The sequence below is a fragment of the Dermochelys coriacea genome, chromosome 7 (assembly GCF_009764565.3).
Source record: "Dermochelys coriacea isolate rDerCor1 chromosome 7, rDerCor1.pri.v4, whole genome shotgun sequence".
In the NCBI taxonomy this organism is placed as follows: Eukaryota; Metazoa; Chordata; order Testudines; family Dermochelyidae; genus Dermochelys; species Dermochelys coriacea.
Genome location: NC_050074.1, coordinates 127,429,402 through 127,457,397, shown reverse-complemented (window position 1 = coordinate 127,457,397; position 27,996 = coordinate 127,429,402). Strand labels below are relative to the sequence as shown.

The 27,996-nt window shown below is 42.2% G+C and overlaps 1 protein-coding gene across 3 annotated transcripts in view; it reads right to left on the bottom strand.

The window, feature by feature from the left end:
• Positions 1–27,996, bottom strand: part of TCTN3 (tectonic family member 3) — an 81,470-nt gene that overhangs the window by 38,780 nt on the left and 14,694 nt on the right. For all 3 annotated transcript variants that reach the window (XR_006282556.1, XM_038411024.2, XM_038411025.2), the window contains exons 4-6: positions 15,602–15,732; positions 12,979–13,087; positions 12,776–12,894 (exon numbers count right to left, since the gene is read on the bottom strand). Coding sequence is in view for 2 of the 3 variants with exons in the window: in XM_038411024.2 (XP_038266952.2) it covers positions 12,776–12,894; positions 12,979–13,087; positions 15,602–15,732 (359 nt within the window). In the remaining variant the exon portion in view is untranslated. The remainder of the gene's footprint in view (positions 1–12,775; positions 12,895–12,978; positions 13,088–15,601; positions 15,733–27,996) is intronic.

Here is a 27,996-nt window from a genome sequence, read left to right as displayed (position 1 = left end):
GAACGTTTTCTACATTTTCAAATATATTGATTTCAATTATAACAGAATACGAAGTGTGCACTGCTCACTTATATATATATATATTTATTACAAATATTTGCACTGTAAAAACAAAATAGTATTTTTCAATTTACCTAATACAAATACTGTAGTGCAATCTCTTCATCATGAAAATTGAACTTACAAGCGTAGAATTATGTACAAAAACTGCATTCAAAAATAAAAAAGAATGTAAAACTTTCGAGCCTACAAGTCCACTCAGTCCTACTTCTTGTTCAGAAAAACAAGTTTTTACAATTTGCAGGAGATAATGCTGCCCGCTTCTTGTTTACGTCACCTGAAAGTGAGAACAGGAGTTCGCATGGCACTTTTGTAGCCGGTGTTGCAAGGTATCTGCGTGCCAGATATGCTAAACATTCATATGCCCCTTCATGCTTCGGCCAACATTCCAGAGAACACGTTTCCATGCTGATGATGGATTCTGCTTGATAACAATCCAAAGCAGAGTGGACCGACGTATGTTCATTTTCATCATTTGAGTCAGATGCCACCAGCTGAAGGTTGATTTTCTTTTTTGGTGGTTCGGATTCTGTAGTTTCCGCATTGGAGTGTTGCTCTTTTAAGACTTCTGAAAGTATGCTCCACACCTTGTCCCTCTCAGATTTTGAATGGCACTTCAGATTCTTTAACCTTGGGTTGAGTGCTGTAGCTATTTTTGGAAATCTCACATTGGTATTTCTTTGCAATTTGTCAAATCTGCTGTGAAAATATTCTTAAAATGAACATGTGTTTGGTCATCATCCGAGACTGCTATAAACATGAAAATATGGCAGAATGTGGGTAAAACAGAACAGGAGACCTATAATTCTCCCACAAGGAGTTCAGTCACAAATTTAATTTTTTATTTTTTTATGCATTATTTTTTTAACGAGCATCATCAGCATGGAAGCATGTCCTCTAGAATGGTGGCCGAAGCATGAAGGGGCATATGAATGTTTTGCATATCTGGCACGCAGATACCTTGTAACACCGGCTACAAAAATGCCATACGAACACTTGTTCTCCCTTTCAGGTGACATTATAAATAAGAAGCAGGCAGAATATCTCCCATAAATGTAAACAAACTTGTTTGTCTGAGCAACTGACTGAACAAGAAGTAGAACTGAGAGGATTTGTAGGCTCTAAAGTTTTACATTATTTTGTTTTTGAGTGCCGTTATGCAACAAAAAAACAAAAAAAAAATCTACATTTGCAAGTTATACTGTCATGATAAAGAGATTGCACTACAGTACTTGTATTAGGTGAACTGAATAATACTATTACTTTTGTTTATCATTTCTATAGTGCAAATATTTGTAATAAAAATAATATAAAGTGAGTACTGTACACTTTGTATTGCAGTCCAACAGAAATCAATATTTGAAAATGTAGAAAAACATCCAAAAATATTTTATTAAATTTCAATTGGTATTCTATTGTTAAACAGTGTGATTAATCACAATTAATTTTTTGAGTTAATCACGAGTTAACTGAGATTAATCAACAGCCCTATTAAAATTGTATGCCTATTTCCAGTTTGAATTTCTCAAGCTTCAACTTGTATTCCTTTGTCTGCTAGACTGGAGAGCTCATTATTAAATATCTGTCCCCTCCTACGTATTTACAGACTGATCAAATCACCCCTTTAACTTTCTCTTTGTTAATCTAAATAGATTGAGCTCCTTGAGTTTCACTATAGAAACCAGAGACGAACCCACGGTGATGTCATACATTTCACTTTAAATAAATAAAAGGCTACAGGAAGTTTATCTCTGAAATCATAGATTCATAGATACTAAGGTCAGAAGGGACCATTCTGATCATCTAATCCGACCTCCTGCATAATGCAGGCCACAGAACCTCACCCACTCACTCCTATGAAAAACCTCACCTATGTCTGAGCTATTGAAGTCCTCAAATCATGGTTTAAAGACTTCAAGGAGCAGAGAATCCTCCCTCAAGTGACCCGTGCCCCATGCTACAGAGGAAGGCGAAAAACCTCCAGGGCCTCTCCAATCTGCCCTGGAGGAAAATTCCTTCCCAACCCCAAATATGGCGATCAGCTAAACCCTGAGCATATGGGCAAGATTCACCAGCCAGATACTACAGAAAATTCTTTCCTGGGTAACTCAGATCCCATCCATCTAATATCCAATCTCAGGGGATTAGGCCTATTTACCCTGAATATTTAAAGATCAATTAATTACAAAAATCACATTATCCCATCATACTCTCCTCCATAAACTTATTGAATAGAATCTTAAAGCCAGATAGATCTTTTGCCCCCACTGTTTCCCTTAGAAGGCTATTCCAAAACTTCACTCCTCTGATGGTTAGAAACCTTAGTCTAATTTCAAGTCTAAACTTCCTGGTGGCCAGTTTATACCCATTTGTTCTTGTGTCCACATTGGTGCTGAGTTTAAATAATTCCTCTCCCTCTCAGGTATTTATCCCTCTGATTTATTTATAGAGAGCAATCATATCTCCCCTCAACCTTCTTTTAGTTAGGCTAAACAAGCCAAGCTCCTTATGTCTCCTTTCATAAGACAAGTTTTCCATTCCTCAGATCATCCTAGTAGCCCTTCTCTGTACCTGCTCCAGTTTCAATTCATCCTTTTTAAACATGGGAGACCAGAACTGCACACAGTATTCCAGGTGAGGTCTCACCAGTGCCTTGTATAATGGTACTAAAACCTCCTTATGCCTACTGGAAATGCCTCTCCTGATGCATCCCAAAACCGCATTAGCTTTTTTCACAGGCATATCACATTGGCAGCTCATAGTCATCCTATGATGAACCAATACTCCAAGGTCCTTCTCCTCTTCCATTACTTCTAATTGATGCGTCCCCAGCTTATAACTAAAATTCTTGTTATTAATCCCTAAATGCATAACCTTACACTTCTCACTATTAAATTTCATCCTATTACTATTACTCCAGTTTACAAGGTCATCCACATCCTCCTGTATAATATCCCGATCCTTCTCTGAATTGGCAATACCTCCCAGCTTTGTATCATCTGCAAACTTTATTAGCACACTCCCACTTTTTGTGCCGAGGTCAGGAATAAAAAGATTAAATAGGATTGGTCCCAAAACCGATCCCTGAGGAACTCCACTGGTAACCTCCCTCCAGCCTGACAGTTCGCCTTTCAGTAGGACCCGTTGCAGTCTCCCCTTAACCAATTCCTTATCCACCTTTTGATGTTCATATTGATCCCCATCTTCTCCAATTTAACTTAATTCCCCGTGGCATGGTATCAAATGCCTTACTGAAATCTAGGTAAATTAGATCCACTGCATTTCCTTTATCTAAAAAATCTGTTACTTTTTCAAAAAAGGAGATCAGGTTGGTTTGGCACGATCTACCTTTTGTAAAACCATGTTGTATTTTGTCCCATTTACCATTGACTTCAATGTCCTTAACTATTTTCTCCTTCAAAATTTTTCCAGGACCTTGTATACTACAGATGTCAAACTAACAGGCCTGTAGTTACCCAGATCACTTTTTTTTCCTTTCTTAAAAATAGGAACTATATTAGCAATTCTCCAATCATACGATACAACTCCTGAGTTTACAGATTCATTAACAATTCTTGCTAATGGGCTTGCAATTTCAGGTGCCAATTCCTTTAATATTCTTGGATGAAGATTATCTGGGCTCCCCGATTTAGTCCCATTAAGCTGTTTGAGTTTTGCTTCTACCTCAGATATGGTAATATCTACCTCCATATCCTCATTCCCATTTGTCATGCTACCATTATCCCTAAGATCCTCTTTAGCCTTATTAAAGACTGAGGCAAAGTATTTGTTTAGATATTGGGCCATGCCTAGGTTATCTTTAACCTCCACTCCATCCTCAGTGTTTAGTGCCCCACTTCTTCTTTTAGTTTCTTCTTATTTATATGGCTTTTACTATTGGTTTTAATTCCCTTTGCAAGGTCCAACTCGACTCGACTTTTAGCCTGTCTCACTTTATCCCTACATGTTCTGACCTCAATAAGGTAGCTTTCCTTGCTGATCCCTCCCATCTTCCACTCCCTGTATGCTTTCTGCTTCTTCTTAATCACCTCTCTAAGATGCTTGCTCATCCAGCTTGGTTTACAACTCCTGCCTATGAATTTTTTCCCCTTTCTTGGGATACAGGCTTCTGATAGCTTCTGCAGCTTTGATTTAAAGTAATCCCAGGCCTCCTCTACCTTTAGATCCATAAATTCTTCAGTCCAATCCACTTCCCTAACTAATTTCCTTAATTTTTGAAAGTCAGCCCTTTTGAAATCAAAAACCCTAGTTGCAGATTTATTTTGTTAATCCTTCCGTTCAGTTTGAACTGAATTAGCTCATGATCACTTGAGCCAAGATTATCCCCTACAACCATTTCTTCTGTGAGGTCCTCGCTACTCACCAAAATTAAATCTAAAATGGAATCCCCTCTAGTCGGTTCAGCAACTACTTGATGAAGGAATCCATCAGCTATCGCATCTAGAAAAATCTGAGCCCTATTATTATTACTAGCACTGGTCCTCCAGTCTATATCTGGGAAGTTAAAGTCTCCCATGATCATGCAGTTTCCATTAGTATTTACTTTATTAAAAACATTAAAGAGGGCTCTATCCATATCCAAATTAGATCCCAGAGGTCTATAGCACACCCCAAGCACTATCGTAGGAAAGGCTCTACTAGTTATCTTCTCCAATGTAATTTTTGCCCAGACGGACTCTGTCTTATCCATTGCATCGCTTCTTATTTCTTTACATTCTACCTCATCATTAATATACAATGCTACTCCACCACCTTTACCTTTATGTCTGTCTTTCCTAAACAGCACATACCCTTCAATACCTGTAGTTCACTCATGACTACTATTCCACCATGTTTCTGTTATCCCTATAATATCTGGTTTCACTTCCTGCACCAGTAGCTCTAGTTCCTCCATTTTGTTACCTAGGCTCCTCGCATTGGTGTACAAACATCTTAATTTTTGCTGTTTGGCCTTGCTCACATTTTGTACCCTATTAGGCACAGTCATTCTACAGCCAGTAGAACCTATTAGACTAGTATCCAACTGTGGATGTGAGCCTGGAGTAGTTATTAAAGTCATATTTCACTAACAAAGGTTGGTAGTTAAATGACATAAAATTGCAGGCCTGTGGAGGAGAAGACCTTCCTTATAAGGAGGTCTAGTCTCTTAGAGCTCTTATCTGCCAGGGTGAATTTCTGATAGTGCAACCAAACTCTGTCTGCAATCACCTGTGTCACCACCAAATTGAATATACCCTCCAATGTTACATAAGTAACAGCCTAGGGTCCAAGGAGTTCCAGCAGTTACACCTGAAGGACTCAGCTCATCTGTTACAGTTGAATGGTCTTTAAATGAACAAGGCGGTGCCGACAATTGGTGCAGACCAGGACTCATAGAACCAGTAAGCATCTGTGCTTTATGCTTCGGTACCACCTTCAGAACTGGCAGATTTCTCTTTTTGCCCACCTTGCCTTCCAGCTTGGGGGTCTTTGGCAAAGCTGGTTCCATTGGTTCTGAGTGACACATGACATCTCACCCAACCTGGACCGTCTCAGGGAGGAAACACATTTCTTATTGACTGTCCTCTGCATGGTTCTGTCCTTGTGCCCATCAGAGTGCTCTCTACTTTCATGGGGAGCCCTGGAGGAAGAGCCCTTGGGCTTCAGTGTTAGAGGCTCCACTTCAAGGCACATGCTTGGAGGGCACTGCTGGTTGGTTGAGGCCAACATACAGGGGGTTCTCCTGGGCCTGGATCAGAGTGGGGCCTCATAGCCTCCTCCATCAGGTACTTTCTTAGGCAAAGCCCCCGTGCCTCTCAAGTTCTGGGTGGTAGGATCGACAGATACTGAACTTTGCAGAGATACGTGCTGCTCTCAGACAGGACAAGCACTGTTGATGTTCATCATTGATGGAGAAGAAGCAAGGGCAGGAGACACAGTTCTTGAATCCCGGGACTCGGCATAGTCCCGGAACCAGGGATGGTTTCCCTCACCTGGGGAGGAAAAAACTACTCTAAACTTATTAGAAAATTAAACTAATCTACTTAAAAATATTTTCTACTTTACAGGTTATAATGAAGGAGGACATGACTCCAACTCAGGCTATGCAGAGGTAAGAAGGAACTGGAGAGGCATCGACCCGCCCTGCCTCAGATCTCCTTGGTCGGGAGCACAAAGGGAGCTACTGCACGTGTAGATCAATGGACACTGCTTTTGAACAATTCCAGACTCAGACACGCATGTATATCCGTGTGTGAAAAACACATTGGGATCATCACTTGAAGAAGAACTGGGGCCTTCCCCCACCTCCTTTTTTCCAAACCACTTCCAAGTCTGAGTCCCTTCCCTTCTCAACCACATCTCTGTCTGTGACCTGCCCCTCCACTCCCAATCTATCCCAAAACCAGGGCCTGCTCTCTACTCCTTCTCTGCCCATCCCAGGCCAAAGATCTTCTACTCACTCACACACATACCACCTTAGAGTATACCCCATCACATATCTGAAACCTTCCCCATATTCCTTTCCCAGAGACAGTGTGGTTTCTCCTCCAAAACCTTGTCTCAGACACAAAACTTTTCCATTCCCCCAAAGTGCTTGACTCAAGCAGCTCACTCTGCATGCCTCAGACAGGATTCCCTTCATCTCAGATGCAGGAATTATTTTCATGGCAGTCTCACCTGCAGAGCTGGACAAGGGTCATATTAACTGGGACCTGGAAAAGAAAAATCAACAGGTGTGTTTTGACTGTAGGTGCCCAGAGTCACTAGGAAATCACACACCAGTGGCTAGATTACTATGGTGATAGCAGAGCCGGTCTATGCAAGGCTGTGGAACTTGCACCAACTTTGTGCTCTAGAATCTAAAAGTCTGGTCTAATGGATACCGCACTGGTCTGTGACCCAGCACTGGTCTGGACCTATGTGTTTTCTTGGTATGCTAGTGACCGCTGTGTGCAAAGCCAAATTAAGGTACTACAGGCCGGTGCCCAGGGCTCTCGTGACTGGCATTAGATAATTACAGAAGAAGCTCAGCTTTCATTTACGAAAGTAATTGTCTAGGTCCCATGGTTGTGAAGTAACCTTGAAAATACAAACCAAGTGTTACTGATGCAGTGACAACTGTTCTACTCTGCAGACATCGGAAAAAATAATTGGAGAGGAGTAAACTGCCTCATCCATTTCAATAGCATATTAATATTTACACCAATATTAATTTTAATAAATCCTGGAATACCAGGGAAATTCCCAAAGACTAGAACAGCAATAATGGTGTGCCAATATTCAGAAAGGGGAAAACAGGGGGATCTAGTAAAATAGACCAGCTAGCCCAACATCAACCTCAAGAAAAATAATTGAAAAGCTGATATGAGAGTCAAACAATAACTATGCTGGGAATCTAATGTAATGCAGTCAACATGGTTTTATAAAAAACAGCTCTTGACAAACAAACCTGATTAATTATTGATGATGATTGCAAGTTTGGTTGATAAGGTAACTGCATAGATGTAATAGATTTTGACTTTTGTAAAGCATTTGACTGGGTATCACACAACATTCTGATTAAAAATTAGCACCTATACAATATCAGTACAGTACATATTAAATGGATTAAGAACTGGCTAGCTGACAGATGTCAAAGCAGTTATCAATAGGGGATGTGTTTCTAGTGGGTTCTTCAGAATCAGTTGAAACTGATGCTATTCAATCTTTTATCAAGACCAAAAGTAAATACAAAATCACTGCTAATAAAATTTGTAGCTGACATAAAGATTGGGGGAGTGGTAATAATGAGTGGGACAGGCTGTCATACACAGCAATCTGGATCACTTGGTAAACTGGGGCCCCTGTCAAACAAATGGTTTTAATACAGCTATCTGACACGGTCATACATCTAGGAACAAAGAATGTAGGTCACTGTTACAGGGTGAGTGACCTTTTTTGGGGTAGACCTCAGTACACCTGTGCCACGCTTAGCTTGCCTCCCTAGATGAAGGGATAGAGTGCTGAAGTCATGTTACAAAGCAGATGCGACCTAAACTGGGCATTCATGGAAGTTAGTGACCTGTGATCAGAGCAAGATCAGATCAGAGAGACTCCAGAGAGAGTGGCACTGGGAATGGATGCTTCAGCAGGAGTGGGTGGGAGGACTCAGAAAAAAACAGACCTGGGAGTCAGTGCTCTACAAAGAGAAGGAGGACAGGCTGGGAGAACACAGGAGGAAGACAGGGAAGTTTTGGGATTGACTGGGCAGACAGCCTGGTTATTCAGGTTACCCAAGGCTGGGAACCCATAACCAACAATGGATGTGAGTTACCCCTATGCTGCCACCCTATGAGTTTCCCTTAATCTTCTAATATTAAGGAGGAGGATGGACAGACTGTCATACTGCCATCAAGCAAGGTAATGCAGTGACTCCTCTGAACAAGGGAAGGATGAAGGAACTAAGAGCTCAGAAGGGCCAGAGCTGAGCCCCAAGAGAAAGCCGTGTTGAAGAGGTGGTTGCAGAAAGAAAACAGACCCTTAGGGAAGAAAGGGCTGTGCCTCATGAGACTTTGATGGAAGGTGTGTGTTTGTCTGGTTGATTTAAAGGGATGATCTTTTTGTGCCTTGGCCAGAGAATTATGTCACCCCTGCTGAAGACGAAAAACCCATGGGAGATTAAGGGAAAATGAGGCACCAGAGTAAAATTGGGTAGATCCCTGTTACAATCACACTTCTATAATAGCAGACGATACTTTGGAAATTGTGACACAGAAAAGGACTTTGGGAGATGAGGTATAGCTTGACTTTTAGTAAGGCTTTTGATACCTGTCTCATATGACCTTTTCTAAATAAACTAGGGAAATATAACCTAGATGGAGCCACCAAGTGGGGGGGGAGAAGAGGTCAGTGCCAACGAGGCCAATTAAATTAAGGTGGAAGTGGCCTATTCTCTTGTCAACTGTTCAGAATAGGCCACTTCCATCTTAAGTGAATTGGCCTCATTAGCACTGACCCGCCACTTGGTAAGGCAACTCGCATCTTTTCATGTGCTGTATATATTTTATATATATACACTGCTTACTGTATATTTCACTCCATGCATCTGATGAAGTGGGTTGTAGCCCACGAAAACTTATAGATTCATAGATATTAAGGTCAGAAGGGACCATTATGATCATCTAGTCTGACCTCCTGCATAATGCAGGCCACAGAATCTCACCCACCCACTCCTGCAATAAACCTCTCATCTATGTCTGAGCTATTGAAGTCCTCAAATCATGGTTTAAAGACTTCAAGGTGCAGAGATCCTCCAGCAAGTGATCCGTGCCCTATGCTGCAGAGGAAGGCGAAAAACCCGCAGGGCCTCTTCCAATCTGCCCTGGAGGAAAATTTCTTCCCAACCCCAAATATGGCTATCAGCTGAACCCTGAGCATGTGGGCAAGATTCACCAACCAGATACCCAGGAAAGAATTCTCTGTAGTAACTCCGATCCCACCCCATCTAACATCCCATCACAGGCCATTGGGCCTATTTACCACGAATAGTTAAAGATCAGTTAATTGCCAAAATTATGTTATCCCACATAAATGTGTTACTTGTTAAGGTGCCACAAGGACTCCTCATTGTTTTTGCTGATACAGACTAACACGGCTACCACTCTAAATCTAGGTGTTTTGTTTTTTAAAACAACTTTAGTTAAAAACAGTGCAATTATTTGTATGTAGACAAGGCCTAAAAAATAACAATGGGTGACTTCTACTATTTCCATATAAACTGGTCAGGTATTGCAATAGAACAAGGTTTAGAGAAACAATCTCAACATCTTACATGACTGCTTTCTAAAGCACCAGGAGAGGCTATGTTTGATCTGGACTAACAATCACACAAGTAGTCCAAGGACTAATGTTGAGCCATTAAGTAACACTGGTTTCAATGTAATTAAGCTCAAAATTCCAGGAATGGGGGGAAGAGGGAGGGAAATCACAAGTGCTGTCACTGGATACCATACTTTACCAAATTTTTGTTTTCTTTGACTAGCTTCCTCATTTTAAATTAAGACAAAAGAAATTAAAAGAGTTGGCATGGAGTCTACTTGAGCAAGTCATAATAATAATCTCAAAAATGGCATGCATTCCCCAAAACAAAACAAAACAAGGAAAAAAGGCAAGGAAAAAAACCCTGTATAGTTAATGATAAAATATTTGAGGTATTTGAGTCAGAGAGATATCCTTCAGAAAATGGAACCCAAACCTAGGGAAGTCAAATAAAGGAGCAAATGCTGTGGCAAATAAAGTATTAGATGGAAATTCGGAGGGCTAAAGGAGCAATTTTTGAAGTGCAAATAGTCAAAACAGAACACAAACAGTTAGCCAAAGACTCAAAAAGTAACAGGAATTTTTTTTTTTTTTAAAGTACATCCGAAGCAAGAAGCATGCTAAACAACCAGTGGGGCCACTGAACGATCCAGGTGCTAAAGGAGCACTCAAGGACGATAACGCCATTGCGGAGAAACTAAATTAATTCTTTGCATCTGTCTTCACGGCTGATGATGTGAAGGAGATTCTCAAACCTGAGCCATTCTTTTTAGGTGACAATTCTGAGGAATTGTCCCCGATTGAGATATCATTAGAGGTGGTTTTGGAACAAATTAATAAATGTAACAGTAATAAGTCACCAGGACCAGATGATATTCACCCAGGAGTTCTCAAGGAACACCAAATGTGAAATTGCAGATTAACTGTAGTCTGTAACATATCATTTAAATCCGCTTCTGTACCAGATGACTGGAGGATAGTTAATGCGACGCCAATTTTTTTGAAAAAGGCTCCAAAGGTGATCCCGGCATTTACAGGCCTGTAAGCCTGACTTCAGTACCGGGCAAACTGGTTGAAACTATAATAAAGAACAATATTGTCATAAATATAGATGAACATAATTTGTTGAGGAAGAGTCAAATGGTTTTAGTAAAGGGAAATCATGCCTCACCAATCTACTAGAATTCTTTGAGGAGGTCAACAAGCATGTGGACCAATGGGATCCAGTGGATATAGTGTACTTAGATTTTCAGAAAGCCTTTGACAAGGTCCCTCACCAAAGGCTTTTACGCAAAGTAAGCTGCTACGGGATAAGAGGGAAGGTGCTCTCATGGACTGGTAACTGGTTAAAAGATAGGAAACAAAGGGTATGTATAAATGGTCAGTTTTCAGAATGGAGAGAGGTAAATTGTGGTGTGCCCCAGGGGTCTGTTCTGGGACCATTCCTATTCAACAAATTTATAAATGATCTGGAAAAAGGGGCAAATAGTGAGGTGGCAAAATTTGCGGATGATACAAAATTACTCAAGATAGTTAAGACCCAGGCAGAGCTACAAAAGGATCTCTCAAAACTGGGTGACCTGGCAACAAAATGGCAGATAAGATTCAGTGTTCATAAATGCAAGTAATGCACATGGGATTATGCTTTCCAAACTATACATATGAAATGATGGGGTCTAAATTAGCTGTTACCACTCAAGAAAGAGATCTTGGAGTCATTGTGGATAGTTCTCTGAAAACATCCACTCAATGTACAGTGGCAGTCAAAAAAGTTAACAGAATGCTGGGAATAATTAAGAAAGGGATAAGATAATAGGACAGAAAATATCATGTTGCCTCTATATAAATCCATGGTACGCCCACATCTTGAATACTGTGTGCATATGTGGTCACCCCATCTCAAAAAAGATATATTGGAATTGGAAAAGGTTCAGAAAAGGGCAACAAAAATGATTAGGGGTATGGAATGGCTTCCGTATGAGGAGAGATTAATAAGACTGGGACTTTTCAGCTTGGAAAAAAGACGGCTAAGGCGAGATATGATTGAGGTCTATAAAATCATGACTGGTGTAGAGAAAGTAGATAAGGACGTGTTGTTTACTACTTCTCATAACACAAGAACTAGGGGTCACTAAATGAAATTAATAGGCAGCAGGTTTAAAACAAATAAAAAGTATTTCTTCACACAATGCACAGTCAACCTGTGGAACTCCTTGCCAGAGGATGTTATGAAGGCCAAGACCATAATGGGGTTCAAAAAAGAACTAGATAAATTCATGGAGGATAGGTCCATCCATGACTATTAGCCAGGATGGGCAGGAATGGTGTCCCTAGCCTCTGTTTGCCAGAAGCTGGGAATGAGTGACAGGGGATAGATCACTTGATGATTACCTGTTCTGTTCATTCCCTCTGGGGCACCTGGCACTGGCCTCTGTCGAAAGACAGGATACTGGCCTAGATGGATCTTTGGTGTGACCCAGTAAGGCTATTCTTATGTTACATTAAACCACAAGAAATTCTTTAAATATCATTTGTTTCTTCAACACAAAAGATGTGAAAAGATATCTCATTTACCTGAAGAGAGCAGGTGTAAAGAGATCGTGAAGAAACAAATGATCCATTAAATAGCAGCAAGTCACCAAGACAGGATGCTCTTGATTCAAGAGTTCTGTAGGAATGTAGAATGGAATGGATGGACTGCTCACAGTAATGAACAATCCTTCATTAAAATCAGCTTCTGTACTGAAAGGGAGGCCAAAGTGATTGGGAGACCCTGGGAATTGCACACAAGTGAGCTCTACTTTAGTAATAGCTCAATTAGCTGAAGAGGCTGTGGCAAAACAGTGCTGAAGTCAGGAGAACAGGATGTCAAGTCACAGTACAGGAAGCTGCTGAGGGTGGGGAAAATTATATACACCTTTAGTATAGTGAAGTCACGGTAATATGAGGCTGCGTCCAGGGTAGGATCAGTGGTGCAGCTGCTGCTCAGGTTGGTGAAGGTCCGAGTACAGCTTGTGCTTTTACTCTCCAGGAAACCTGAAAAAAAGGGAACAAGAAAAAAATATCAGTAGGAAATGTCATCCTCAATAAAGCTGGAACTGCTACCACCACCGCACTCACCAGCATGATTCCCATCAATACAAAGTCCATTGGCACCCATTCCCACTGGCTGTCTTAGTGTGCTCAGTATAGACGATGCAGCAAAGTAGGTCTGGATTGGATCACCAGCCTGAAAAGGAAATGTGGAGAATTTACAAAGTGTTCATGGAACACCAGTACCAAGTGCCAGGGTCTGAACACCATCAGTGCAGAAAGGAATTATAGCAAACCATCAGGTCTGCCAGAGTTAAGGTTTAAACCAGCTTCTGTTTAAAGCTTGACTCTTTGAAGTGCTCTAAAACCTGCATGGTTACTTGGATTCCTTGAAATTTGGTGTGCCTCATTTTGGGGGTACAGGGGTAGAGTTAGTGACTCAAACTAATTGATGATCATTTAACCAAGGGGTTGCCAGAATACCCAGCCCAGCCTCACAGGAACAAAGGACACCGGCCTAGGCAGCAACAAAGGATCTGTTGGACTCTCGAGTAAGTGACCCCCCTTCCCTTGGTCAGTCAGGGACTATGATGAGGTAATGATCACCTGACCCTGAAGGGGAGTGGCAAAGCCAAGAGGGAAGAAAGAACATGATAAAAGGGAGAGACGTTTGCCATGCTCTTCCTCTCTCTTCCACCTCCATCTACAGACATCAACACCAAGCGACTGAAGCGCTGATCAAAGGGGAGAGCCTGGCTGAAGGGCAACCAGCCAGCCTGTGGTGAGAAGCATCTAAGTTTATAAGAAGAAAAGGAGTACTTGTGGCACCTTAGAGACTAAAATTTATTTGAGCATAAGCTGCATCCGATGAAGTGAGCTGTAGCTCACGAAAGCTTATGCGCAAATAAATTTGTTAGTCTCTTAGGTGCCACAAGTACTCCTTTTCTTTTTGCCAATACAGACTAACATGGCTGCTACTCTGAAACCTAACTTTGTAAGAGGATTGAAACTGTTAAGATCAGCTTAGAATGCGTTTTGCTTTTATTTCGTTTGACCAAATCTGACTTGTTGTGCTTTGACTTATAATCACTTAAAATCTGCCTTTTGTCATGAATAAATTTGTTTCTTTATTCTACCTGAAGCAGTGCATTTGGTTTGAAGCATGTCAGAGACTCCTCTTGGGATAACAAGCCTGGAACATATCAATTTCTTTGTTAAATTGATGAACTCATATAAGCTTGCAGCATCCAGCGAGCATAACTGGACACTGCAAGACGGAGGTTCCTAGGGTTGCATCTGGGACCGAAGATATTGGCTAGTGTCACTCTATTGCACAATGCAAGCTGGCCTAAAGTGCCCACTCATATAGCTGGGAGCAGTTTACATGCCAGAGGCTGTGCGTGAACATCCCAGGAGTGGGGGTTCTCACAACAAAGCAAGGTAAGGCTGGCTTCCAGAGTTGAGGATTGGAGTGGCCTAGCAGATCACCAGTCCAGATAACACCAGGGGAACGCCACAAGGAGAAAGAAAAAGAGAGAAAGCATGAACTGGCCTTAATGGAATGGAGGAAACAGAACCCCATACTGTGGGGCTCCACCTCTCCAAAAATCCACAAGTGGGAGCGGCAGTGTCTTGCATACAGCGAGTCTGGGGACATTATTGAATATTTCATCACCTTTGAGAGGCTGTTTCTGAGGATTCCTTAGGATCAACAGATGACCACTTTGGTTGCAAAGTTCTTTGTGAGAGTTCTGGATACAATCAATAAAATGTCAACTGATGATGCTTCAAATTATGGTAAATTTAAGGAATTGGTTTTAAAACAGTTTCAGATTACACCTGAAATTTATAGAGTAAAATTTAGAAGCCTTAAGAGGGGCTGGATTGAGTAATATGGCATATGTAAACCAAATGAAAGATTTACTGGATAAGTGGGTAAGGGGAAAAGGTATTCCAAGCTTTAAAGAAATGTGTGATTTGGTGGCTCAGGAACAGTTCCTGAATATGTCTAATGATGATGATGATGCAAAACAACGTTTATGGGATAAAAAGGTAAAAATGGTCGAAGAACTTGCAACTTTTCCTGATGAATATGAACAATCCCAAGAATCTATTAGGTATAGATCACAGACAGAGGGGTTTAAGTTTGGTGGGAAGCACGCTTTCCGTTTTACCCCTGGGAAGGAGGAGGGTGGATGGGAGGCTGGACGCTATAAAATCATGAATCGTGTGGAGAAAGTGAATAGGGAAGTGTTATTTACCCCTCACATAGCACAAGAACCAGGGGTCATCCAATGAAATTAATAGGCAGCAAGTTTAAAACAAACATAAGAAAGTATTTCCTTTACACACACTCAACCTGTGGAACTTGTTGCCATCGGAAGTTGAGAAGGCCAAAAATATAACTGTATTGAAAAAGGATTAGCTAAATTCATGAAGGCTAGATCCATCAATGGCTATTAGCCAAATGGTCAGGGACTCAACCCAATACTCTGGGTGTCCCTAAACCTCTGACTGCCAGAAGCTGGGACTGGACAACAAAGAATGGATCACTCCAAATTGCTCAATTCTGTTCATCTGGCACCAGCCACTGTAGTGGGTTAGATGGAGCAGTGATCTAACTCCATATGACATTCTTATATCCTCCTTGCTGCCACCAAGAACCCCAGAGAAAAACAATTAGATTTTTGCAAGGGCTCTTCCAACTCACCCGGTAAAAGGCAGAGGAAGATGGCTGGTCTTGTGATTGTGGAATAAATGATGGTCCGCCATACTGTGCCAAGAACACAGAGAAATTTGATTTTTTAACTTTCTGCGGCTGCTGGAAATAGTTCAACTTTGCTAAAGATGGGAAGGGAAAAAACAAACAAATCCACCATTAAATCACTAGACAATGATTGTGGAAAGGCTAACGTTGTGCCACGATTCTAAAAGGGATGACTTGGGAAAATATAGGCTCATTGGCCTGACATCAATGCCAGGCAAAATCAAGGAAAAGCTGATATGCAATTAGTAAAGGACGGTAGTATATTTAATAACAATCAACATGATTTCAGGGAAAATATGTTGTGTCAAACAAATTTTATCTTTTTTTTTTTTATTACAATAGGAGTATGGTTGATAAAGGCAACTGTGACATAATATGCTTAGACTTCTGTAAAGCATTTGACTTAGTCCCACATGACATTCTGATTTTAGTAAAAATTAGCAATATACAACCAATGTAGCCCATATTAAGTTAATTTAAAACTGATTAAATGATAAAATCTCTAATTATAAGTGAAGATATGATGGGGCAGTCTGCTCCTCAAAGGCAGTAGCACAGTATTAGTTATTAGCTCACCCCACCATGTGGTATGGCCCTTCAATGGTTTGAAAGGTCCAATATAAGGACCAAATGGGGATGTGGGGAGGAAATAGTCCTGGGAATGAGCAGTTCTTGGGAGGAAATCCTGCCACTGTATCCTTTAAGCGCCAGGATCCTTGTAGAGAGGGAGGGGCAAGGCTCGACTCTCCTCCCAACCAACTGGGAATGAGCTGGGAGAAGGGGACCAGCATAAATAACACTCTCTTCTTCCTCACAGCAGGGCAAGAGATGCCTGGGGACACTGTAGGGCAGTGGTGGGCAACCTGCGGCCCATCAGGGAAATCCGCTGGCAGGCCGTGAGACAGTTTGTTTACATTGACCGTCCACAGGCACAGTTGCCCACAACTTCCAGTGGCTGAGGTTTGTCATTCCCAGCCAATGGGAGCTGTGGGAAGCAGCATGAACTGCAAGGAAATGCTGGCTGCCGCTTCCCGCAGCTCCCATTGGCCGGGAAAGGCGAACTGCAGCCACTGGGAGCTGCAGGCAAGAATTTTTAATGAATCTGTAAACTCAGGAGTTTACCATATGACTGGAGAATTGCTAACATAGTTCCTATTTTTAAGAAAGGGAAAAAATGTGATCTGGGTAACTACAGGCCTGTTAGTCTGACATCTGTAGTATGCAAGGTCTTGAAAAAATTTTGAAGGAGAAAGTAGTTAAGGACATGGAGGTCAATGGTAATTGGGACAAAATACAACATGGTTTTACAAAAGGTAGATTGTGCCAAATCAACCTGATCTCCTTCTTTGAGAAGGTAACAGATTTTTTTAGACAAAGGAAATGCAGTGGATCTAATTTACCTTGATTTCAGTAAGGCATTTGATATGGTTCCACATGGGGAATTATTAGCTAAATTGGAAAAGATGGGGATCAATATGAAAATTGAAAGGTGGATAAGGAACTGGTTAAACGGGAGACTACAACGAGTCACACTCAAGGTGAACTGTCAGGCTGGAAGGAGGTTACTAGTGGAGTTCCTCAGGAATTGGTTTTGGGACCAATCTTATTTAATCTTTCTATTAAGAACCATGGCACAAAAAGTGAGAATGTGCTAATAAAGTTTGTGGATGACACAAAGCTGGGAGGTATTGCCAATACAGAGAAAGACTGGGATATCATACAGGAAGATCTGAATGACCTTGTAAACTGGAGTAATAGTAATAGGATGAAATTTAATAGTGAAAAGAGCAAGGTCATGCATTTAGGGATTAATAACAAGAATTTTTGTTTGTAAGCTGGGGACGCATCACTTGGAAGAAACAGAGGAGGAGAAGGACCTCAGAATATTGGTTGATCACAGGATAACTATGAGCTGCCAATGTGATATGGCCGTGGAAAAAGCTAATGCGGTCTTGGGATGTATCAGGAGAGGTATTTCCATTAGAGATAAGGAGGTGTTAGTACTATTATACAAGGCACTGGTGAGACCTCATCTAGAATATTGTGTGCAGTTCTGGCCTCCCTTGTTTAAAAAGGGTGAATTCAAACTGGAACAGGTACAGAGAAGGGCTACTAGGATGATCCGAGGAATGGAAAACTTGTCTTACAAAAGGAGACTCAGAGAGCTTGGCTTGTTTAGCCTACTAAAAGAAGGCTGAGGAGAGATATGATTACTCTCTATAAATATATCAGAGGGATGAATACCAGGGAGGGAGAGGAATTATTTAAGCTCAGTACCAATGTGGATACAAGAACAAGTGGATATAAACTAGCCATCAGGAAGTTTAGATTTGAAATTAGACGAAGGTTTCTAACCATCATAGGAGTGAAGTTCTGGAACAGCCTTCCGAGGGGAGCAGTGGGGGAAAAAGACATATCTGGCTTCAAGACTAAGCTTGATAAGTTTATGGAGGGGATGGTATGATGGGATAGCCTCATTTTTGCAATTAATTGATCTTTGGCTATTAGTGGTAAACATGCCCAGTGGCCTGTGATGGGACGTTATATAGGGTGGGATCTGAGTTACTATAGAGAATTTTTTCCTGGGTATATGGCTGATGAGCTTTGCCCACATTCTCAGGGTTTAGCGGATCACCATATTTGGGGTTGGGAAGGAATTTTCCTCCAGGGCAGATTGGCAGAGGCCCTGGGGTTTTTTCGCCTTCCTCTGCAGCGTCGGGAACGGGTCACTTGCTGGAGGATTCTCTGCACCTTGAAGTCTTTAAGCCATCATTTGAGGACTTCAGTAGCTCAGACATAAGTTAGGGATTTGTTACAGGAATGGGTGGGTGAGATTCTGTGGCCTGCATTGTGCAGGAAGTCAGTCTAGACGATCATAATGGTACTTTCTGACCTTAAAGTCTCTGATTCTATGAATCTTAAACAAACGGTCTTGTGGCCGGCCAGCGGATTACCCTGATGGGCCGCGTGTGCCCCATGGGCTGCAGGTTGTCCACCACTGCTGTAGGGAGTAAGAAGGCTCCTGCAGGGCCCTGAGTTAGCAGGGGGCCATTTGAGGATGAAACTGGCTAAATTATAATCCAGCCCTAAGGAGGAGGTCTGGAGTGGCTGATGTGAGAAGAGTGACTGTTTCTGTTGACCAATATGTGCTCGGCTAATATTTATCTATCACATTATCAGTATGCATTATTCACACCGCATATATTAATATGTATTAAGCACACAATATAAACATACCATTATATTGTATTGTATTATATTTCTATCAGTTACATGGCCTGAATTAGCCTGTGTCTTTTTATAATCCTGTTCATTTATGTATAGCACTTTGCAAAGTTGAAGTCAGCTTTGGCATTAGAAAATGGAAATCCTGTAAAGGCAAAATACATTAATGTTCTACCCTGATACAAGATGGGGAGGGAGGTACACTACCTTCAAAGACCAATACCTGGAATGCTAGTATCCAAAAAAAAGATAAGGAAGGAACAGAACAAGTTAAGGAACTGGTACAAACTAGATTTTAGTGATGTGTAAAGCATTTTGTAACTTATAAAGTCATCCTACAAATACTACCAGCGGAAATGTGAAAGCACACCTTCTGTGTAACATTAATTTAAAAACACTGAACAATATATAGCCTCCCAGAAACTGATATGCTGAATCTTTTTTCCTATACTATATTATTAATTTTTAGCAATAAACCTGACTGATATTGGTTACTTGGCCTCAAGTAAATCACATAAAGAACCAAAGTGTGGACAAGCAATCAACTATGCAATTTACAAAAAATGTCATTGATGTATAGCCTGGTATAGGAAGAGAGCTAGGAGGATCCTGCGATAAGGAGAGAGAGACTGACTGTCTGAAGCACAACCCCAGCTCAAGGAAGGGGGGTCCTCTACTGTACTGGCACAAAAGCTGACTAGGACTCTTACCAGGACCTAGAGTAGGGTGATCTGGGGCAACTAACAAAGTCAGTCACCCTCTGTAGAAAGTTTAATAAACCAGATTCTACAAAGGGTATGCATGTTTCTGAACCAAGCTCAACCTGGTAATTGACTGAAAGAACTGAAAGGGGCATAGAGTGCACTGGTAGAGCCACAAAGAGGCATCCTGGAGAGGCTCACCCCTTGGCAGAGGAATAGTCATCCGGGGGAAGGGGGGGGAGTGCAGGGGCTTTCTAGTGAGGTCTCACAGGGGTCTCTTCTCGGCGCAATGCTATTCAATAACTTTATAAATGATCTGGAACACATATAAAATTGCAGCTAGCAAAACCTCCAGAGGGCACACAGTTGTAGAATGGCAAATAATGGGGATAAATCAGTTATATAGACCAATCTTGAGACCTTGGTAAAGTGGGTTCATTTGAACAACATGCATTTTAATACAGCTGAATCCAAGGTCATGCATCTAGGAACACTGAATGTAGATCACACTTACAAGATTAGGGACTGTGTCTTTGAATGAAGTGACACTGAGGAGGATTTACAGGTCATGATAAGTAGCTGAACATGAGCTCCCAGTGTGATCCTGTAGAACACAAGAATGGCCATACTGGGTCAGACCAAAGGTCCATCTAGCCCAGTATCCTGTCTTCTGACAGTGGCCAATGCCAGGTGCCCTAGAGGGAATGAACAGAACAGGAAATTATCAAGTGATCCATCCCCTGTCGCCCATTCCCAGTTTCTAGCAAACAGAGGCTAGGGACATCATCCCTGCCCAGCCTGGCTAATAGCCATTGATGGATCTAAGGGTATGTCTACACTACAAAAAATGACCTGCAGCAGTGAGTTCCAGAGCCTGGGTGAACAGACTTGGGCTCATGGTCTCACATTACAGGGTTAAAAATAGCAGTGTATACTTTCCCACTCAGGCTGGAGATAAGGTTCTGAGACCTTCCTCCCTTGCTAGGTCTTAGAGCCAGGGCTTCAGCCCAAGCCCGAAACATCAACACTGATATTTTTAGTCCTGTAGAGCAAATGCCACAAGCCCAAGTCAACTGACCCAAGCTCTAAGACTCGCTATCACAGGACTTTTTTTTTTTTTTTGCAGTGTAGATGTACTCTCTGAGGGCAAACACGGTCCTTGGATGCATTAGCAAATGAATATCAAGTTGGGGTAAGAAGGTGATACAACCCTGAACACAGCATTAGTGAGACCATTACAGAAATATTATGTCCAGTTCTACTGTCCACTCTTCTAAAAGGATATTTAAAAAATGGAAATGACTCAGAAAAGAGCACAGGAATGCACTGAAGTTTGGGAAACCTGCCTTGTAGGTGACAACTGTAAAAAGCTCAATGTATTTAGTTTATCCACTCAAGAAAGAGATCTTGGAGTCATTATAGACAGTTCTCTGAAAACATCCACTCAATGTGCAGTGGCAGTCAAAAAAGCTAAAACAATGTTGGGAATAATTAAGAAAGGGATAGATAGTAAGACAAAAATATCATATTGCCTCTATTTAAATCCATGGTATGCCCACATCTTGAATACTGCGTGCAGATGTGGTCGCCCCATCTCAAAAAAGATACATTGGAATTGGAAAAGATTCAGAAAAGGGCAACAAAAATTATTAGGGATATGGAATGACTGCCATATGAGGAGAGATTAATAAGACTGGGACATTTCAGCTTGGAAAACAGGCGACTAAGGGGCAATATGATAGAGGTTTATAAAATCATGACTGGTGTGGAGAAAGTAAATAAGGAAGTGTTATTTACTCCTTCTCATAACACAGGAATTAGGGGCCACCAAATGAAATTAATAGACAGCAGATTTAAAACAAACGAAAGGAAGTATTTTTTCACACAACGTATAGTCAACTTGTGGAACTCTTTGACAGAGGATGTTGTGAAGGCTTTTTTCACGGCCATATCACATTGGCGGCTCAGTCATCCTGTGATCAACCAATACTCCGAGGTCCTTCTCCTCCTCTGTTTATTTCAAGTAACGCATCCCCAGCTTACAACAAAAATTCTTGTTATTAATTCCTAAATGCATGACCTTGCACTTTTCACTGTTAAATTTCATCCTATTACTATTATTCCAGTTTACAGGTCATTCAGATCCTCCTGCATGATATCCCAGTCTTTCTCTGTATTGGCAATACCTCCCAGCTTTGTGTCATCCGCAAACTTTATTAGCACATTCTCACTTTTTGTGCCAAGGTTAGTAATAGAAAGATTAAATAAGATTGGTCCCAAAACCAATCCCTGAGGAACTCCACTAGTAACCTCCTTCCAGCCTGACAGTTCACCTTGAGTGTGACTCGTTGTAGTCTCCCCTTTAACCAGTTCCTTATCCACCTTTCAATTTTCATATTGATCCCCATCTTTTCCAATTTAGCTAATAATTCCCCATGTGGAACCATATCAAATGCCTTACTGAAATCAAGGTAAATTAGATCCACTGCATTTCCTTTGTCTAAAAAAAAATCTGTTACCTTCTCAAAGAAGGAGATCAGGTTGATTTGGCACAATCTACCTTTTGTAAAACCATGTTGTATTTTGTCCCAATTACCATTGACCTCAGTATCCTTAACTATTTTCTCCTTCAAAAAAGAACTAGATAAATTCTGAGGATAGGTCCATTAATGGCTATTAGCCAGGATGAACAGGGATCGTGTCCCTAGCCTCTGTTTGATGATTACCTATTCTGTTCATTCCCTCTGGGGCACCTTGCATCGGCCACTGTTGGAAGACAGTATACAGGGCTAGATGGACCTTTGGTCTGACCCAGTATGGCCATTCTTATGTTCTTATCCAAGAGGATAAGGGACTCTTTATTGAGAAGAATAGACAGGCCTGTAACTAGAGCTGATCCAGAGAACAGAAGGGTGTGCTGTCTTCGAGGTGCTAAGATACAGGATGTAGACCTGAGGTTGAAAAGGATCCTAAAGGGAGCGGGAAAGTATCCCCTAATTATCCTTCATGTGGGAACAAATGATACGGCTAGATTCTTGCTGGAAAGTATTAAGGGAGACTATGCTAGGCTGGGGAAGACGCTTAAGGAAATCGAGGCTCAGGTGATCTTTAGTGGGATTCTGCCTGTTCCTAGAGAAGGGAAACAAAGGTGTGATAAGATTATGACTATCAACAGATGGCTTAGGCAGTAGTGCCATAAGGAGGGTTTTGGGATGTATGGCCACTGGGAGGCATTCATGGACAGAGGACAGTTCTCTCGGGATGGACTTCATCTGAGTAGGGAAGGAAATAGACTTCTAGGATGGAGGCTGGCACAACTGATTAAGAGAGCTTTAAACTATGAATTTGGGGGAGATGGTTGGGAGATGTCCAGGTAATCTCCATGCCAGATTTTAGCATTGAGAGGGAAGAAGACAAAGTAAGAAAGGATACAGCCGTGGGTAGGAGAATGGACATAAAGAGGAAGGGCAGTGTGGATACCAGTCTAATAGGTCATACTGGCTGTAGAATGACCATGCCTAATCAGGTACTGAATAAAGAAAAGGAGTACTTGTGGCACCTTATAGACTAACAAATTTATTAGAGCATAAGCTTTCGTGAGCTACAGCTCACTTCATCGGATGCATGAGTGAGGCCAAATAGCAAAAATTAAGATGTTTGTACACCAATGCAAGGAGCCTAGGTAACAAAATGGAGGAACTAGAGCTACTGGTGCAGGAAGTGAAACCAGATATTATAGGGATAACAGAAACATGGTGGAACAGTAGTCTTGAGTGAACTACAGGTATTGAAGGGTATGTGCTGTTTAGGAAAGAAATAAAGGCAAAGGTGGTGGAATAGCATTGTATATCAATGATGAGGTAGAATGTAAAGAAATAAGAAGTGATGCAATGGATAAGACAGAGTCCATCTGGGCAAAAACTACATTGGGGAAGATAACTAGTAGAGCCTCCCCTACGATAGTGCTTGGGGTGTGCTATAGACCTCCGGGATCTAATTTGGATATGGATAGAGCTCTTTTTAATGTTTTTAATAAAGTAAATACTCATGGAAACTACGTGATCATGGGAGACTTTAACTTCCCAGATATAGACTGGAGGACCAGTGCTAGTAATAACAATAGGGCTCAGATTTTCCTAGATGTGATAGCTGATGGATTCCTTCATCAAGTAGTTTCTCAACCAACTAGAGGGGATGCCATTTTAGATTTGATTTTGGTGAGTAGTGAGGACCTCACAGAAGAAATGGTTGTACGGGATAATCTTGGTTCACGTGATCATGAGCTAATTCAGTTCAAAGTGAACGGAAGGATTAACAAAAATAAATCTGCAACTAGGGTTTTTGATTTCAAAAGGGCTGACTTTCAAAAATTAAGGAAATTAGTTAGGGAAGTGGATTGGACTGAAGAACTTATGGATCTAAAGGTAGAGGAGGCTTGGGATTACTTTAAATCAAACCTGCAGAAGATATCGGAAGCCTTTATCCCAAGAAAGGGGAAAAAATTCATATGCAGGAGTTGTAGACCAAGCTGGATGAACAAGCATCTTAGAGAGGTGATTAAGAAGAAGCAGAAAGAATACAGGGAGTGGAAGATGGGAGGGATCAGCAAGGAAAGCTACCTTATTGAGGTCAGAACATGTAGGGATAAAGTGAGACAGGCTAAAAGTCGAGTAGAGTTGGACCTTGCAAAGGGAATTAAAACCAATAGTAAAAGCCATATAAATAAGAAGAAAACTAAGAAAGAAGAAGTGGGGCTGCTAAACACTGAGGATGGAGTGGAGGTTAAGGATAATCTAGGCATGGCCCAATATCTAAACAAATACTTTGCCTCAGTCTTTAATAAGGCTAAAGAGGATCTTAGGGATAATGGTAGCATGACAAATGGGAATGAGGATATGGAGGTAGATATTACCATATCTGAGGTAGAAGCAAAACTCAAACAGCTTAATGGGACTAAATCGGGGAGCCCAGATAATCTTCATCCAAGAATATTAAAGGAATTGGCACCTGAAATTGCAAACCCATTAGCAAGAATTGTTAATGAATCTGTAAACTCAGGTGTTGTACCGTATGATTGGAGAATTGCTAATATAGTTCCTATTTTTAAGAAAGGAAAAAAAAGTGATCCGGGTAACTACAGGCCTGTTAGTTTGACATCTGTAGTATGCAAGGTCCTGGAAAAAATTTTGAAGGAGAAAATAGTTAAGGACATTGAAGTCAATGGTAAATGGGACAAAATACAACATGGTTGTACAAAAGGTAGATTGTGACAAACCAACCTGATCTCTTTTTTTTGAGAAAGTAACAGATTTTTTAGACAAAGGAAACGCAGTGGATCTAATTTACCTAGATTTCACTAAGGCGTTTGATACCATGCCACATGGGGAATTATTAGTTAAATTGGAAAAGATAGGGATCAATATGAACATCGAAAGGTGGATAAGGAATTGGTTAAAGGGGAGACTGCAACGGGTCCTACTGAAAGGCGAACTGTTAGGCTGGAGGGAGGTTACTAGTGGAGTTCTTCAGGGATCAGTTTGGGACCAATCTTTTTATTACTGACCTCGGCACAAAAAGTGGGAGTGTGCTAATAAAGTTTGCAGATGATACAAACCTGGGAGGTATTGCCAATTTAGAGAAGGATCGGGATATTATACAGGAGGATGTGGATGACCTTGTAAACTGGAGTAATAGTAATATGTCTGGGGGGAGAAAGCAGAAGGAGACTCCGCTGGTTGGGAGGCATGAGATGCGATGTCCTGAGGTTGGGGGTTCCACGACCACCACTCCCAAGAGGAGAAGGCGGGTGGTGGTGGTCGGGGACTCTCTCCTCCGGGGGACTGAGTCATCTATCTGCCGCCCTGACCGGGAAAACCGAGAAGTCTGCTGCTTGCCAGGGGCTAAGATTCGTGATGTGACGGAGAGACTGCCGAGACTCATCAAGCCCTCGGATCGCTACCCCTTCCTGCTTCTCCACGTGGGCACCAATGATACTGCCAAGAATGACCTTGAGCGGATCACTGCGGACTACGTGGCTCTGGGAAGAAGGATAAAGGAGTTGGAGGCGCAAGTGGTGTTCTCGTCCATCCTCCCCGTGGAAGGAAAAGGCCTGGGTAGGGACCGTCGAATCGTGGAGGTCAACGAATGGCTACGCAGGTGGTGTCGGAGAGAAGGCTTTGGATTCTTTGACCATGGGATGGTGTTCCATGAAGGAGGAGTGCTGGGCAGAGACGGGCTCCATCTTACGAAGAGAGGGAAGAACATCTTTGCCAGCAGGCTGGCTAACCTAGTGAGGAGGGCTTTAAACTAGGTTCACCGGGGGAAGGAGACCAAAGCCCTGAGGTAAGTGGGAAAGCGGGATACCGGGAGGAAGCACAGGCAGGAATGTCTGTGAGGGGAGGGCTCCTGCCTCATACTGGGAATGAGGGGCGATCAACAGGTTATCTCAAGTGCTTATATACAAATGCACAAAGCCTTGGAAACAAGCAGGGAGAACTGGAGGTCCTGGTGATGTCAAGGAATTATGACGTGATTGGAATAACAGAGACTTGGTGGGATAACTCACATGACTGGAGTACAGTCATGGATGGTTATAAACTGTTCAGGAAGGACAGGCAGGGCAGAAAAGGTGGGGGAGTAGCACTGTATGTAAGGGAGCAGTATGACTGCTCAGAGCTCCGGTACGAAACTGTGGAAAAACCTGAGTGTCTCTGGATTAAGTTTAGAAGTGTGTGCAACAAGAGTGATGTCATGGTGGGAGTCTGCTATAGACCACCGGACCAGGGGGATGAGGTGGATGAGGCTTTCTTCCGGCAACTCACGGAAGCTACTAGATCGCATGCCCTGATTCTCATGGGTGACTTTAATTTTCCTGATATCTGCTGGGAGAGCAATACAGCGGTGCATAGACAATCCAGGAAGTTTTTGGAAAGCGTAGGGGACAATTTCCTGGTGCAAGTGCTAGGGGAGCCAACTAGGGGGAGCGCTTTTCTTGACCTGCTGCTCACAAACCGGGTAGAATTAGTGGGGGAAGCAAAAGTGGATGGGAATCTGGGAGGCAGTGACCATGAGTTGGTTGAGTTCAGGATCCTGACGCAGGGAAGAAAGGTAAGCAGCAGGATACGGACCCTGGACTTCAGGAAAGCAGACTTTGACTCCCTCAGGGAACAGATGGCCAGGATCCCCTGGGGGACTAACATGAAAGGGAAGGGAGTCCAGGAGAGCTGGCTGTATTTCAAGGAATCCCTGTTGAGGTTACAGGGACAAACCATCCCGATGAGTCGAAAGAATAGTAAATATGGCAGGCGACCAGCTTGGCTTAATGGTGAAATCCTAGCGGATCTTAAACATAAAAAGAAGCTTACAAGAAGTGGAAGCTTGGACATATGACCAGGGAAGAGTATAAAAATATTGCTCGGGCATGTAGGAAAGATATCAGGAGGGCCAAATCGCACCTGGAGCTGCAGCTAGCAAGAGATGTCAAGAGTAACAAGAAGGGTTTCATCAGGTATGTTGGCAACAAGAAGAAAGCCAAGGAAAGTGTGGGCCCCTTACTGAATGAGGGAGGCAAGCTAGTGACAGAGGATGTGGAAAAAGCTAATGTACTCAATGCTTTTTTTGCCTCTGTTTTCACTAACAAGGCCAGCTCCCAGACTGCTGTGCTGGGCATCACAAAATGGGGAAGAGATGGCCAGCCCTCTGTAGAGATAGAGGTGGTTAGGGACTATTTAGAAAAGCTGGACGTGCACAAGTCCATGGGGCCGGACGAATTGCATCCGAGAGTGCTGAGGGAATTGGCGGCTGTGATTGCAGAGCCCTTGGCCATTATCTTTGAAAACTCGTGGCGAACGGGGGAAGTCCCGGATGACTGGAAAAAGGCTAATGTAGTGCCCATCTTTAAAAAAGGGAAGAAGGAGGATCCTGGGAACTACAGGCCGGTCAGCCTCACCTCAGTCCCTGGAAAAATCATGGAGCAGGTCCTCAAAGAATCAATCCTGAAGCACTTAGAGGAGAGGAAAGTGATCAGGAACAGTCAGCATGGATTCACCAAGGGAAGGTCATGCCTGACTAATCTAATCGCCTTTTATGATGAGATTACTGGTTCTGTGGATGAAGGGAAAGCAGTGGATGTATTGTTTCTTGACTTTAGCAAAGCTTTTGACACGGTCTCCCACAGCATTCTTGTCAGCAAGTTAAGGAAGTATGGGCTGGATGAATGCACTATAAGGTGGGTAGAAAGCTGGCTAGATTGTCGGGCTCAACGGGTAGTGATCAATGGCTCCATGTCTAGTTGGCAGCCGGTGTCAAGTGGAGTGCCCCAGGGGTCGGTCCTGGGGCCCGTTTTGTTCAATATCTTCATAAATGATCTGGAGGATGGTGTGGATTGCACTCTCAGCAAATTTGCGGATGATA